General features: G+C 45.3%; 1 protein-coding gene across 4 annotated transcripts in view; it reads left to right on the forward strand.

Moving 5' to 3' along the window:
- Nucleotides 1-16,090, forward strand: part of SYT17 (synaptotagmin 17) — a 70,259-nt gene that overhangs the window by 29,041 nt on the left and 25,128 nt on the right. For all 4 annotated transcript variants that reach the window (XM_028530526.1, XM_036020883.1, XM_036020882.1 and 1 more), the window contains 2 exons: nucleotides 8,632-8,752; nucleotides 11,661-11,816. In XM_028530526.1, the coding sequence (XP_028386327.1) occupies nucleotides 8,632-8,752; nucleotides 11,661-11,816 (277 nt within the window). The remainder of the gene's footprint in view (nucleotides 1-8,631; nucleotides 8,753-11,660; nucleotides 11,817-16,090) is intronic.

Here is a 16,090-nt window from a genome sequence, read left to right on the forward strand (position 1 = left end):
TTGTACAATCTCCTGGCTGTGCTACCTGCTTGTCGTGTGATGTCAGGCATGAACCTCATATGTACAATGAGGATAATAGTAGTCCCTCTCCCAGAGGGTTATTGTGAAGATTAAATGGAAATGTGAAGGAAAGCACTCAAAACTCTGTGTTAAGCAGGTAGTGTGTTCTCAGTAATGTTGGTTGTCATCAACAATATCATCGCCATTGTCATCACCAGCATCAGCATCATTACTGTTATCAGTGACATCATCAACATCATCATCAACACCATCATCTTCAATACCTTCATCATCATCAATACCATCATCATCAAAATCATCAACAATATCAACATCATCATCAACACATCATCATTAATGTCACTGTCATCACCATCATCATCTTCAACGTTATCAACATCATCATCAAATCAACATCATCATTAACACCATCAGCAGCATCAACATCATCATAATCTCATCAACATAATCATTAACACCATGATCAACATCATCATCAATATCATCATCAACATCATTATCACCAGCAGCAACAGCAGCACCATTGTAATCATCATCATCAACATCATCACAATCATCATCATCACCATCATAATCATTATTAACATCAGCAGCATCATCAACACCATCATCAAAATTATTATCAATACCATCCACATCAGCAGCAGCAGAACCATCATCAACACCATCATTGACATCATCAATATCAAAGGATTCTTGAGAATTGAATAGAATGACACATGCCATATGCTCATCCCCTTGGGTGGTACAGAAGTACTCAGTCAATATTTCCTGCTGTGGTTATTTGTTTACTTAGTGAACATGTTAGGAGGGTTCTCATGTATAAGCTCTAGCATGGACTCACAGTTTAGAAAGAAAGTAACAGCTAGAACCCAAAGTCCTAAGTCATGCCCTGTGCTGACACCTCCCTGGGATGGGGGTCCTGGAGATCTCATTCACTGCTGTACACCCAGTGCTGTGCAAGTACCTGGCTCAGAATAGAGCTTCTGTCTGTGAAATGAATGACCTGTTGGTAGTATTCTCTCTAAGAGGTAAGTCTGAGGCTTATGGGAGCACAGGGGAGGGGCACTTGGTCCCCAACTTATAGATGTGGGACAGGAGATGGAGGGAAGTTGAGTCATCTCGTATGTTCCATTTGCCAGGTACATAATTTGACCCTACAAGGAATGTCACAACATGAGAATGAGGGGAACTGAAGCTGTGGGATGAAGAACCTCATAGACAGTGTTTATTGGGGCAGGGGGAGCAGGAACCATTAAAAGATAAAAAGGGGAGAAACCTGGTCAGGTTTGCATTTCAGGTTGCTCCTTCTGGGGCAGTGTGTGAGTTGAATTTAGACAAGATGAGTTAGATCCACCCTCCGCACTGGTGACATCCTGGGCCAGATCACTCTCTTCAGGGAGGGGCTGTGCTGAGCATTGCAGGGTGTTCAATAGCACCTCTGGCCTACCTACGAGGTGCCAGTAGCACCCCCTCCCCCAGTGAGGACACCAAAAATGTCTGCAGACGTTGCCATGGGGGAATGTCTGCAGGTGTCCCCTGGGGGTACAATCACCTGGTTGAGAACCACTGGTTTAGAGGTATGTGAGGACAGGTGACCTTTGACTGTGGTAGGCAAGGTGTCCACTAGGGCTCATGTCAGGGCTTGGAGTTGAGGGTGTTTACGAGTTGGAAGTGACAGGAGGGAAGAGGGCGAGAGAGGCTTCCAGGATCTTGCTTAGTTTGCCACATTGATGGGTTTGCTTGTTGGGGTTGCTGGACAGTGGAGTGGGAGGAGCAGGTGAGATTGAGGTGGGGGTCTGTAGTTTGAAACACCTGTGTTATCAGTGTTTCTGGGGCACTTGTGTAAAATACTCTTTCCCAGGCCTTCCACATGGTCTGTGACTCAGTCCTTTTGCCTGATCGCCACTGTATGTCCTGGGGCTACCATAACAAATCACCACTGACTGGGTGGTTTAAAACAATGGAAATTCCCTCATGGTTCTGGAGGCGGGAAGTCCAGAATCCAGGTATCAGTAGGGCTGGTTCCTCCTGGAGGCCCAGAGGGAGATTCTGTTCCATGCCTTTCTCCTAACCACTGGTGGTGTGGCCCTTCTTGGCATTCCTTGGCTTGTAGCTGTGTCACCTTGATCTCTGCCTCTGGGAGCACATGGTGTTCCCACTCCCTCTCTGTGTGTCTCTCTCTGTCTCTCTTATTAGGACACCGGTCATATTGGGTTTAGGGCCTGCCATACTCCAGTATGATCTCCTCTTAACTTGATGACATCTGCAAAATTCTTACTTCCAAATAAGGTCACATCCATAGATACCAGGGGTTAGTACTTCAACATGTCTTTTTGGGAGACAGAATTCAACCTGCACCAACCTCTCCACTTTCAGTTACTGGGGCACAAAGGAGAGATGGGTGGGACCATAGAAGATGCAGTCCATACCCGCAGAAATTATAGTGCATGAAAAGTAAAATAGCCTCATGAAAGAGTTTGCTACCAGAGCTGCAGAGAAGTGAATAATTACAACATGAATGAAAGAATGAGAGACAGCTAGAACCATCAGGAGAGGAAAGAGGTGCAGCCAGAGGGATCTTTTTAAAATGCATGTCTAATTATGTGACTCTCTGCCTAAAGCCTTCTGAGGCTCCCTATTCCCCAGGATAAGTCCAAACTCCTTACCTGGCATGAAGGCATGAGCAGACCTATCTTTTCCTCAGCCTCTGCTTTGCACCCCAGCCCGCCTGCCCTTGCACCTTCTTCACTTGTCCACGTTGGCCTTTTCAGGTGTTCAGGGTGTGTGCTGCACTCCTGGGCCCTCTGACTCCTGCTTCTGCTTCTACAGGGAAATCTTAGGAAGGTCATATCCCATAGCACCCACCCCAGTGCTGATTAAATCACCTCATTATTAGGGATGCATAATAATTAAATAATGTTTACTCTTAGGAGCTGCGTTACAGGGACCTTGCCTGTCTCGTCCTCTGCTTTCCCTTTGTGCCCGGTACAATCACCCAGTCAGTGGGTCACGAATGCCCACCTGTTGCGTGCCAGCCCTCTGCCTGGCATGTGGGAGGTAGTCTAGAAATATCTTTTGACTGGGTAGTTGGGCTGCATCTGCGGTTGGGTGAGACATGGAGAAACCTAAGGGGCTCTCTATGCAGAAATGGAATGAGCGGGTGAAAGAAGGGTTTGGGGGCTGGCCCCTGCTGGCTCTAGGGCCCTCGCTTAGCTGGCAGAGCTTCTCCCAGCTGCTACTTCATAAATGCCCTGGTCCATTCTGTCAGGCACTGCTACTACTCGTGGGGGACTCACCTTAACGTAATCTGTCCGCTGTTGGTCTTTCATTATGAACACTGGGTAGCTGGAGGCAAGGCTTTGTGCCCATCATTTTAGTTTGTATTGAAACATTGCATGTTCTGGAGCAGTCTCTGATAAACAGCTATCTCTGCCACACTGGGAACCCACTTTAGGATGGAATCAATATCTCTTTTGAGAAGCTTGAGTGGATCTGAAGTAGGTTGATCTAATTTGGATGGCCATCGAGTCCTAGACATAAACTCTCAGACATCAAAAGATCAGGCTTCTCTCGCATCTTCCCTGGAAGGTGTAGCTGCTTAGGAAGGGTGTGGACAAATGTTTCTGTTGGCCAGCATTCCCCAGGGGTGTGTTCTGTACTGGGGGAGACAGACAGAAGCAATGTGAGATCATTATCCTCAAGGAGCATACAGCCTCATGGGGCAGAAAGACAGGAGAAATGAAGATCACTACCTCAAAAATGAAAACAGAGCCTTATCTCACATCATACACCAAAATCAAGTCCAGGCAGTCCAAGGACTTACATTTACAAGTCCAAACTTTAAGTTTTAGAAGGATAAAAATGAAGCTATCTTTATGACTTTGATGTAGCAAAGCACTTCTAGAAAGGCCATAAAGTGTGGACCATAGAGGGAAAGGAGGGACGGATGTATTCTGCAATAAAACTGTGCATTTTGCTCATCAGAAAATACAGTGGAAAAAAAAAAACAGTTAAAAGGCAGCCCACAAACTGGGAGACTATGTTTATACACATACATATTAGTTTGCTAGGGCTATTTGTAACAAAGGGCCACAAACTGACTGGCTTAAACAGAAATTTGCTGTCTAGCAGTCAGAGATCCAGGGGTCAACAGGGCCACGCTCCCCCTGAAAGTTCTTGGAAGGATCTGTTCCAGCCTCTCTCTTTGCTTCTGGTAGTTCCTTGGCTTGTAGCGGCATCACTCCAGTCTTCACACGGCCTTCTCCCTGTGTGCACAGCTGTGTCCAAGTTGCCCCCTTTTATAAAGACCTCACTCACCCTGGATTAGAGACACACCCTCCTCCAGCATGCTCATCTTAACTACCTCTGCAAGGACCTTATTTTCAAATAAGGTCACATTCTAAGATGTTGGGGGTTGAGACTTAAACACATGGATTTTGGTGAGATACAATTCAACCCATAACAACACGTAACTGGTGAATAATTTAGTGGTATTCATAATATTTAAAAGCCGTTTTATAAATTAATAAAAGAAAGGCAAATACCCAATAGAAAAAATGGGCAATATGAAACAAACAGGATTTTTAAAGCAGAGAATAGCTGATAAGCATGAAAAGATGCTCAACCTCTTAAGCACTCAGAGAAATGCAAGTGAAGTCACAATAAGGCAGCCAGCGGACAGAAATCATTCCACAGCCTGACAGCAGCAGACAGCCACAAGCCAGTGCCAGATGTGTCTTGTAGCCACAGCATATACATGTCCATCGATGAGGGGCATTGACTTCACACCAGAAATCAGAAAGTCAACATTTCCATGCAAAACAGGAAATGCGATTAAATCAATACATGACTAGATATTCAAAGAAATGCAAACAAAAAATATTTTAACAACCACACTGATTGAGGCCATTTGTCAGAATGTTAATACCCGGTGCTGGCCCTGTCCTTTCCCTCTGTGAGTGGCTGTGAAGTTAGTCCAGCCCTTTGGCCAATGCTCTGTCAGTTCATATTGAGTGGCGGAAAAAGACCTGGGTACTTTTTATATATCTGGATATATTCTTTGACCTAGTGATCGCAGGGGTTTTATTAAAATGATATAATCTTAAGTATATATATATATATATATACTTATGTGTGTGTGTATATATATATATATTTATTTATACTGTATATCAAAGTGCCCAATTTTAGGTCATTAGAAACAACCTAAGTACCTAACAATAGGAAAGGGTTAAAGTAAATTATAGTTTCGGCCTAATGGAATATTCTATGTAGATATTAAAATTACACTGCATGTGTCTAGGCAGTACCACGGAAAGTGCGTGTCTGTGTAAGTTGAAAGGGGGTGGGGAGACATCAGAATTCGCCCCTGTTGTCAGTGTGGCTATGTTCCACTGTGGACAGGGACTGGGAAAGCTCTGAGTGGGCTGGGCTGGAGGCAAGAGAGCATGTGATGGAAGGTGTGATGTGCTGGGATGGTGACTGGATCTTGTTTTTAAAAAATGCACTCCTGTTTTAATGTTGTTTGTGTGGTACATGGAGACACACTGTTTCTCCCAACCTAGGAACAAAGGCAGGGGAGCTCAGAGCAGCTGTGTTGCAGCCCGGTAACAGTTGTGCGCACACACCTGAAACCCTCTGCTCCGGAGAGCCCTTTAGAAGCACTTCAAAGGAAGTATGGCAGGGGGAGAGCCCGGCTGCTGTTTTCCCCAGAAAGTGCCTTTTGTCCCCAATGGTTTTCTTTGGTTTCCTTTTTATTGATTAGAACTTAGCTGTGTTCAAAGGCTACAGGGAGGGAACATTTTAGCCTGGGATGAGAGCGGAGCGTTTGCACAAGCCGGCTGCTAGGAGCTTGAAGGGTGCCTTCTGGATTCATTTGAGTAATTTACAATCTATTTCAGTTCTCCCAAGCTACCCAGAGTGGTTCAACCAAATTAAGCTCATCAAGATCTTGTAAAAGGAAACGACGCCTGTTTATTTGTGACAGTGCCTTGAGCAGGGGAAAAAGTAGACGTGGCACCCAGTTCCTTCATCAGCTCTTCTCCCACCTCTCAGTTCCTTCTCCCACCTCTCCTTCCAGTCTCGGGGGGTTGGATAGGGCAGGTGGCAGATGTCATGCCCGTGACTCCTCAGGGACCGTGATGTGGCAGCAGAGCCACCGTATTGGGGCTGCACAGCTGGTTCTATGGTCATCCTCTGAAGTTGTCCAGGTGCTGTGAGTGTAGTGGTGGAGAGATGGACACGGTCTTTGCCTTTACAGAAAATGAAAAAATATCCAGTAAGGACAAAGTACCATGGAAGAAATGAAACAAGGTGATGTGATGGAAAGCGATGGAGGCAGGGAACTCTTTTTCCATTAGGTGCTGATGGAAACCATACACGAGGAGGTGACATTCAGGTTCCCAAGCTGAGGGCACAGCACAGGTGCCAGCCCTGAGGCCAGAATGTCTTTTTTTTTTAATTTTGAGAAATAGAAAGAAGACTGATGTGGCCGTTCGTTGAGGTCTGAGATATAGGCAGGGCCAAATTATGTCCATACTGGTAGCCCCGTGGTTCTCAGCTGGGTGATTTTTCCCTCAGGGGACGTTTGGTGATGTCTAAAGACATTTTGGATTGTCACAACTGGGGGATGGTAGGCTTCTGGCATCTAGGGGGTAGAGACCAGGGGTGCTGTTAAACATCCTACCATGCACAGATGACACCCCCCAACACAGAATGATTCAGCCCAAAATGGCATTATTGCAGACTAGGCTAAGGATTTTGGATTTCATTCTAAGAGTGATGGAGGTGTTAGCAGGGAAGTGAGAGAATGTCCTGGTTCAGTTTTCCTCTTTAAATCTAGAACTTTGGACCAAATATTCCAGGTCTGACAGGACAACCTTATCTCACTAAATCTGGATGGAAGCGAGAGTTCAAAGAGCTGGAGATCCTCTCAGAATGAGCAGTCCGTTCTCCTTGGGGCAGCTGAGCCTACTGCTTCCTGGGAAAAGTTTTGCCTGGTGCCTGGGTGTCTGTTCTCAGCAAAGGAAGCCCTAGGAGGAAGTGGATGGATGGAAATCGAAGCTTGATCTTTGGCTTGTAGCTGGTGCTCTGAGTTTTTCCGGCCTAGAGAAAAATTCAGCCCTTGGATGCTTTTAACATTTGTTCAGGCTAGAATCGTATATGAGTCTGAACCAGCCCAAGATTGATAGGTTTAACTAAGATTTTTTCAGCCTCAGCACTATTGAAGTTTGGGGCCAGACCATTCTGTGTTGGGAACTGGGGTGCCTGCACTTTACAAGATGCTTAGTGGCATTCCTGGCCTCCACCTACTTACTAAGTGTCAAAAACAACCCTCCCACTTGTGACAATCAGAAATGTCTCCTGACATGGCCAAATGTCCCTGGAGGTGGGGAGTGAGAGTGGGGGGATAAAATTGCCCCAGGTTGATGTAAATTTAATATGTCAATACTTCATAAATGTCTACAAAGATCACCATGAATTCCATGGTCCTTCACGGGAGGAGTCAGATTGGGGAACAGCTGGTCCTGCTTTCCCCATAGCCTGAGTTTCTTATCAGTTGGCTGCTGGTCAGCGTTTAAATGTAGCATCTTCTAGGGTAGAGAGGCTGAGAAGACACTGGCTTCAGGTACCTTTCAGGAACAGTTTTGCCCCCTGGTTCTTTAGAGCTGCAGTTTTGGATGCCATGTGGTTGCTGATGTTCATATGTGTCATGCATTCTGGGCAGAGAAAATGAGGACCCTCCACTTTCCCCAGGGCTGGGTTAAGATAAGACCTTGGTACCCAAAGCCCTGAAGATCATGGAGCTTCTCATCATATGTTGATCAAGATAATAATTGTCCATTGTAAATCATAGCAATGGTCTATCATTCCCATAATGATTATGTCAGCATTATTTCTGAAATACCAGATATCCCATTCTTGCAAAAAATAATATTTCTCTTTTTTATTTGAAGTGGAGGGGTGGTCCCTGCTTCTAGGGGGCCAGAGCACATATCGGTTCTGCCTGAGGGGGAAGCCAGCATTGTCTTTCCCAGCTAACAAACAAACACACAAAACCAAGAATGCAAATGAGTGAGGGTGATGTTGTTTGTAAGGAGAATCCTCACTAATTTTAAAAATCCAAATTATTAACCACAGTGGTCAGAATATCTGGAATTAAGTCTCCCTGTGTCCAATGCCAGCACTACCACTTTCCAGCTGTCTGGCACTGGACAAGTATTTAACCCTTCTGAGCCTGTTTCCTCATCTGTTCAGTGGGAATGACACTCATATCTCACAGACTCATTATAGAGATTGAACCAGTTATTACATGTAAAGTGTCTAGCATAATACTTGATTGACCTGTGGTGTTTATTTATTGTCATTATTGAAGCCTTTGTCGTCACTATGTTGTTGCTGCTGTTAAGTGTTCTAAGTGCAGAAAAACTTTCTGAGAGAGAAAAAAAATCTGGGTCAGAGGCTAAAAGAAGTCAAAGGAAGAGGTGCCCTCTGTCAACTGATCCATCCACAGAAGCCCAATTGTGAGCTTCTAGGATCAGTTTCCTGCATGGTAGGTGCAAAATAAAAGGAAAAAAGCAACTTCTCAACTATTCCCTTTCTCTGCAGAATGAAGTGGAGCTGGGGGAGCTGCTCCTGTCACTGAATTATCTCCCAAGTGCTGGGAGGCTAAATGTTGACGTCATTCGAGCCAAGCAACTTCTTCAGACAGATGTGAGCCAAGGTTCAGGTGTGGTGTGACTCCCTCCCTCCTTCCCCATTTCTTCAACGGGGCATGTGTTTTTTCTTTTTCACACAAAGGACCCAATTTTCTTTTTTTCTGCATCCTGGATACTGTTAAAAAGATAAGACCTGCCCTGGCCAGGTGGCTCAGTGGGTTGGAGTGTTGTCCTGTGCTCTAAAAGGTTTTGGGTTCCATTCCCTGTCAGGGCACATCCCAGGTTGTGGGTTCAATATCTGGTTGGGGTGTGCATGGGAGGCAACCAGTCAGTGTTTCTCACATTGATGTTTCTTTTTCTCTCCCTTTCTCTCTCTCTAAAATCAATAAACATATCCTCAGATAAGGATTAAGAAAAAAAAAGATAAGACCCTAAAAGGATAGATAGTATCCAGAACTATAACCAAGCAAAGTGGGGCCTGTGCACGTGGCGCCTTGATGCATGACCCAACAGTTAGTGTTGGAGGAAACATGTTTTTATTTATGGGAATGAGACCTCAGGGGCTAGGAGCACCCCTGCTCAGAGCCCTGTTCTTCCATGAGTGTTCTCCCAGCACATCCCTTGCTCCCCACCAGGCTATAGCCAAAACCAAGCCCAGTAATTCCCCCTATCCTTATCTGTGCATAAGCCACTGTGCAAACAGGTCTCTGTCCCCTCTGGAATGTACTTGTGGGTTTCAAAGTCTCTATCCTCTCGCAGCAGCTCTTCCCTTCAGAATCTGGGGTACATTGTCCTCAGCCTCCGTGTAATAGTCCAGGAAAGCATGTGCCATGTTGCACTGGATCATGGTAAAGTCCAGGAAGGCACAAGTCCCAAGAGAGTGGCCTTTCTATATGTTCTGACCAGACAGCCCAGGTCTGCGAAACAGCAGGTCAGCATCTTACAAAGCAGAATCCTTGGTGGCTTCGGAGTCAGCTAGAGCAGGCACAGTCAGTGGCAGCATGTCATTCTCTCCTTCTTGGCTGCTGCTTCCTCCCTACACCGGGCCACATGTCTGAATCCTCAGAGGAACAGATGCAGCTCCTCCCTCACTACAGGCAGCATGGCTGAATCTCTCTCACAGGGCTGCCCTCTTTACTACGAACTGGCACAGCTGCTACCTACTCTCTCAGCTCTCTGGTGGACCAGCCTTACTCTCTCTGCCCACCCTTAGTTTAAATCCTGACCAGGAGTTTCCTACATGACCTCCTATCCAGCTCCTCCCACAGTATGCTACATTTGCCAGTATCCTTTCTGTCCTCTCTCAGCGACCATTTTCAGTCAGGGCAAGAGCTCCTGTGACACAGGGGCTTCCGGGGAGGGAATTCAGCTCCCCCAGCTATGTCACAAGTCCCTGAATGCTCTCAGTCATAGACAACTTTTGTAGCACAGCTGTTAGCTTGCCTCTTTGTTATACAAAGTATCTTAAATGCTGTATCATCTCTTTCCCCCAGCCCCCAGCCATGAGTTGTGAGGACTTTGGGGACCCCTCGCTCTGAACCCCATTATAGAACTAGATGTTTTTTCAAGAGGAACAATAAATAATCAGATATCTTTTAAAATGAGGCAGGTAAATGATGCCACCTCAGACATAACCCCATTTGAACTGGGGATTTGACTGAGACCAGGTGTGATAACTACTGAAATCTAGATCCTCTTTGTACACACGCAGCCCAGAGGAAGTGGCTTGCCTTTCCAGTTGCTATGCCTGCAGTAAAGACACTGTCCTCCAGGAGGCATTAATGTGCATTGTCCATGAATCCTAATCTGTGAGAGTGGTGTATGCACCCTAAGGTTTTTCCCCCACTCATTTCAAGTGTACCATAAATCTTTATAAATCCCAGCTCTGAAAAGACTGTTATATTTAAAGTATCTATTTTATAGCAAACCAAATTCAAACACGACTTTTAATGAACTGGAACAGATTACATTCCATCTGTAAGTAGCTTCTCTCAAGACGGCAAGGATATTATCGTGAAAGCAGCCGTGGTCGCTGGGCTCTCTTCAGCTCACTGGTGGAAATACTGTCTTCTCTAAGTGCAATGGCTAAAATAAATTACTGGTGCTATAAGGTGACAGCTGAATTTAGACAGCTTGCATTCCCAAAAACCACTTTACAAAAAACAGCTTTCGAAGGGGCCACTGGAAGGAATGGTGTTAAGGCTGGAAGGTTTCAGACTTACCGCAGTGGGAGAATCAGTATGATAAAATGATTTAAGGGTTTCAGAGTCAAACTGCCTCAAACCAAGTCCCATTCTCTACTGCTTGCAAATAATGTGCCTTGGGGAAGTTACTTAACCTCTAAAAGCCTCAATTTCTTCATCTGAAAAACTGACATAATAACAGTGTTCATCTCATTGGGCTGTTTAAACAATGTTCAGTTAGATAATGTACATGAATCTCTTTGTAAGCTTTAAAGTGATAGAAAAAATGGCAGTTATAACTCTGCCACCTCTACTCTCTGTGTGGGCTCTGGGCTCAATGACATGATGATGGCTTTCCAGGACAGAAAGCCAGGCCAGGCTCTGGGTCTGGCTCTCTCTCCACTAGCCAGATCTCAAGCAAATCATCTCTCATCTTGAGTCTTCTGTTTCTTTATCTGTAAAATGCCTAACACATGGGAGGAGCTCAATAAATATAGGGTGGCTGGAGGAAGAGAGGAAGGGGAAAGGAGGAATGAAAAGTAGATACATGGGAAAATGGATGATGAAAGGAGGTGTGGATGGGAGAATAGGTGGATTGAGGGATAGATGAAAGGATGAGTAGGTAGTTGGGCTGTCAGATAGCTGGGAAGATGGACGGATAGAAAGGAAGGAAGAATGAATGAGTGAAAGAATGAATGGATGAGAAGATGTATGTATGTATGTATGGATGGATGGATGGATGGATGGATGAGTTTCATGATCTGTAATATTCTGTGACATTGTATTCAATTCTCAGACCCCTTTGTGAAAATCCAGCTGGTACATGGACTCAAGCTTGTGAAAACAAAGAAGACATCCTTCTTAAGGGGCACAATTGATCCTTTCTATAATGAATCCTTCAGCTTCAAAGTTCCCCAAGAAGAACTGGAAAATGCCAGCCTAGTGTTTACAGGTAGGTACACCCTGCTGATCCCCTAGGTGAGGTATGTTCAACTTATTATCCTGGGGGTAGAAGGCACTGGAGAGGGTAATGTTTAAAAACTTCATGTCTGGTGTTCAGCTACCTAGGTTTGAATGTACTTAATGTTTATGAACTCGAGCAAGACTCTTAGAGTCACATAGCGTAATTACTACAAATGTAAACTTTGGAAGCACATTTCCTGGCATTTTCTCATAATGACTGAAGCCTTGAGCAACGTAGCCCCTCTGAGCGTCTTTTTACTCATCTATAAGATGTGGGTAATAATAGTATTTACTTTCTAGGTTTGTTGTAAGGATTAAGTGACTTACAACTTTGGCATAATAACAAGTATTCGTGGTATAAGCTTTCATGATATTAGTCAAGTAGTTTACAGCCTAATAGGGAAGCATGAGAAAATAGGGGCCTCAGAGAAATCCTCCTCAGAGAGGAGGATTTTGAAAGGCTTCCGAGATGATTTAGTGTTTAAGTAGAGGCTTCATGTGCCGTTCTACTTGAATTTAATCTGCTGTTTACAGGGTATGTTAGTTATCTACTACTGCATAACAAATCACCCTAAAATTTAGTGACTTGAAACGGTGAACATATATTTATCTCTTAGTTCCCATGAGTCAGGAATCCAGGCATGCCTTTGCTGGGTGCTTCTGGCCAAAGTTCTCTGACAGGCTGCTGTCAAGGTTTTGGCTGAGGCTCATATGGGGGAGGGTCTGTTTTCAAACTCACACACAACAGTTGTTGGCAGAATTCAGTTTCTTACAGGCTGTTAGATTGGGGGCCTGAGTGTCTTCCCGGGTATTGGCCTGTGGACCTTCCTTAGTTCTTCACCACACAGGCTTCACCGTAAGGCAACTCACAACGTGGCAGGTGACTTCCATCAGGGTGGGCAAGTGAGAGAACAAAACAGGATGAGGAAGAAGGAAGCCAGAGACTTTTTGTAAGCTAATCTCACAAATGACACCCTATCCCTTTTATTCATTAGAAGCAATTCACTTGGTCCAGCTCACACTCAAGGGGAGGGGATTATACAAGGGCATGAATCCTGGGAGATAAGGGCTCATTGGGAGTCATTTTAGAAGCTGCCCCCGGCAGTATGGTTAGAATTCATAGAAGTAATGGTTATTGTCTCCTGTGTCCTGTTCACGGCAGGCGCTTCACTGATATTACTCCTAATATTCATTAGAACCTACCCTGTCAAGTCAGTATTATCCTCATCAATTTATAGGGCTGGGGACTGAAGCTTAAATCCTAAACAACCCACTCAACGTCTCAAGCTGGTAGAGAAGGATTATCTCTGGCTTTGTTCGCTCTTAAGATCAAAGGCTCTGCATTTCTTCAAGCACCAAGGTGGTGTGGGCCTTGGGGATCTGACGTCATACTTGGAGGAGTCCTTCTCCAGGGCGATTGGAAGCTCTCATCTGTTTAGATCTAGGCTAGAATATTGGCTTCGGGTCTCCCAAGAAATCAGGCCATGACTGAAAAACCCTTGCACGCACAGCTTCCTCTGCAGGAGGTTACTGCTTCGCATCATTAAGACTGCAAGTGTTCTGTGCTCTGAGACCCCTCCAGGCAGGTTGGTTCTGAGCTTTCTCCGGGCCTGTCACCTGAGAGTCTGCAGCCAGTTAGGGGTCACCTGCCCTAAGCAGATACAATGCTTCTATCAGATGCAGCCTGTGTGGCTACTGTCCAAGGTGGACCCTGCTCTCCCCAAGATTTTATGTGGAGATAGAAGACAGTGATTTCATTGCATCTGTAAATGGTGGAGGGCAGGCAGTGGAAACTACAGTTGAACCTTATTTATTCAATAAATACTTATTAATTTCAATAAGCATTTATTATTTATACTTTACTCAATTAGTATTTATTGAAAAAATTGCATGTAAGTGAACCTATGCCATTCAAACCTGTGTTGATCAAGGGCCAACTGTATTTTCAATCCGCAGTTAGGGATCCACAGACGTGAAGGGCTGACTTGTTACATGGAGATTCTCCACTGTGTGGGGCACCCAGCCCCCACTTTGTTCAAGGGTCAACTCTATATTGAACCAAAACTGGGATCCAAGCATGGAATATCGATTCCTAAGTCCCTACTGAGAATAAAGGACTTAATGTGACACCTGCAGACTAGGAGGGTTGCAGAGGTGGGAGAGGGGATGAGAGCCCACATGGAAAGCCCCGACACTGTTATATTTCATGAAAAATGTAGCACATGGTTGTTGTGACATGTGACACAGCCCAGAGATGTGTACAGACGAGGGGTCAGCATGGCTGGGGGGCAGCACCCGGCTCCTAGGTTTGTGGGCTTGCACAAGACCCTGTGTGCTTAGGTTTTCTCATCCGTAAGATGGGGATCACTGTCAGGGATTGCCACATGGGTCCAAGGAAGGGAATCCACCATCAGTGCTGAGCACTGTGTCTCACACCTAGCTAGCACTCCATAACTGTTCACTGTTATTAAAATGAAATTTTACTGTCTCCATCATCCCCCTTCCAGGTCCTTCTCCCTGAAGTCAGCACCTTTCATGTCCCAGTGTGTGTCATTCTACACACTTGTCCTTCTTCACATAGACATCATCCACATATAGTGGATTCAGCTTTTTCAAAAAGATATTCATTAATTCAAGAAGTGTGTATTTAGCACCTTCTCTGTGCCGGACACAGTTTCCAAGTAGTGGAATGTCGCAGTGAACAAAGCAGACTATCCCTGTCCCGACTGGTGTGGCTCAGTTGGTTGGGTGTCGTCATCCCACAAAGCGAAAGTTGCTGCTTCAATTCCTAGTCAGGGCACATGCCTGGGTTGCGGGTTTGGTCCCTGGTTGGGGCGTGTGAGAGGCAACTGATGGGTGTCTCTCTCTCACTTTGATGTATCCCTTTCTTTCCCCCACCCTTCCCCTATCTCTTAAAAAAAATTTAAACAGACCATCCCTGCTCTTGTGGGTGTTTCCAGACTGTTTGTTCTGTGGACATCGCTCTGAAACTTGCTTTTGTGTCATTAATAATGAATGTATTCAGTCCCTCCAGGTGAATGTAAATATGAAGACATCTCACTTTTTATTTTTAGTAACTGCATTATTAAAATACCACCATGTGGAATACCATGATAAAAGCAGAGGTTATTCATCACTGGGGGGGCAGTGAGGGGTGTGTGACAGAGCTTCAGAGAACGTGATATGATTTCTGGAGGACCCTCTTTAGACGAATACACAGGGGGACAGAAAATTTTGCCTATAGTTCAGAGGGTTCTTGAAACCCTTGCACCACATCTGTGAACCCGACAGGGCAGAGCCTCAGACTGGAGTGGCACTCCCAGCCCCTTACCCCCGCACGCCTCTTGGTCCACCCACCGTCCGCGAGGCCGTGGTCAGCTGCACCCGTCAGCTGCACCCGTCAGACAGGCCCAAGCTCTCCCTTCCCGGAAGACATGCTTCTCTCTTTCAAACATTGGGGTTTGGGGCCCCCAGCTCAGGGTTCCCTCTCCAAGTTAAAAGCCCAATGAAAATGCTTTTTCTAGGCCCTAACCAGGTGAGTCAGTTAGAGCACTGACCTGATATGCCAACGTTACAGGTTCCACCCCTGGTCAGGGCACATACAAGAATCAACCAACAAATGAATAAATAAGTGAAACAACAAATCGATGTTTCTCTCTCTCTCCCTCCTCTCTAAGAGTCTGTAAACTAAAAAATGTAGACAAGGAAAGATTGGTTGCAGCCCTCCCTCTCTCCTTAAGTGAGGATTCTCAACCCGGCCTGTACTTCGGAACCAGCTGGGAACTTGAAAATGCTACCAATGGCCGTGCCCTCCCGCAGAAAGTCTGGTTCAGTTGGACTAATTTGGGGTCCTGGGCTCTTCGTAGATATGTATATTTTTAAAGCACCCCAGATATTTCTCATGCTCTGCCTGGGTTCAGAACCACAGCTCTGAGTGGAAATCACAGCTGGGGTAGCATTTTCCATAAAGGGCACTGGCTGGAATAAAGAAAGAGTGAGAATCCAGCTGATGCATATCTAGACAAAGTTCTTCTGAATACAAATCCGTAACATTCTGACTTGCTTTACTTAACAATTAGGGGAGAGAGCTGTTACCTCCAAGCTAAGGATCTGAAACCCAGCTCATTAACTTGTTTCTAAACACTTCATAACAAAAGTAAGGTTGATATGCAATTTAAGCATTTGCCAAGGCTCCTGATGAAAGCCTGTAATTAGATGGTGGGCTAGGCTTTCTGAATAGTTCCTTTCCTGTGTGGGATGAGG

Source organism: Phyllostomus discolor, chromosome 3 (assembly GCF_004126475.2).
Source record: "Phyllostomus discolor isolate MPI-MPIP mPhyDis1 chromosome 3, mPhyDis1.pri.v3, whole genome shotgun sequence".
In the NCBI taxonomy this organism is placed as follows: domain Eukaryota; kingdom Metazoa; phylum Chordata; class Mammalia; order Chiroptera; family Phyllostomidae; genus Phyllostomus; species Phyllostomus discolor.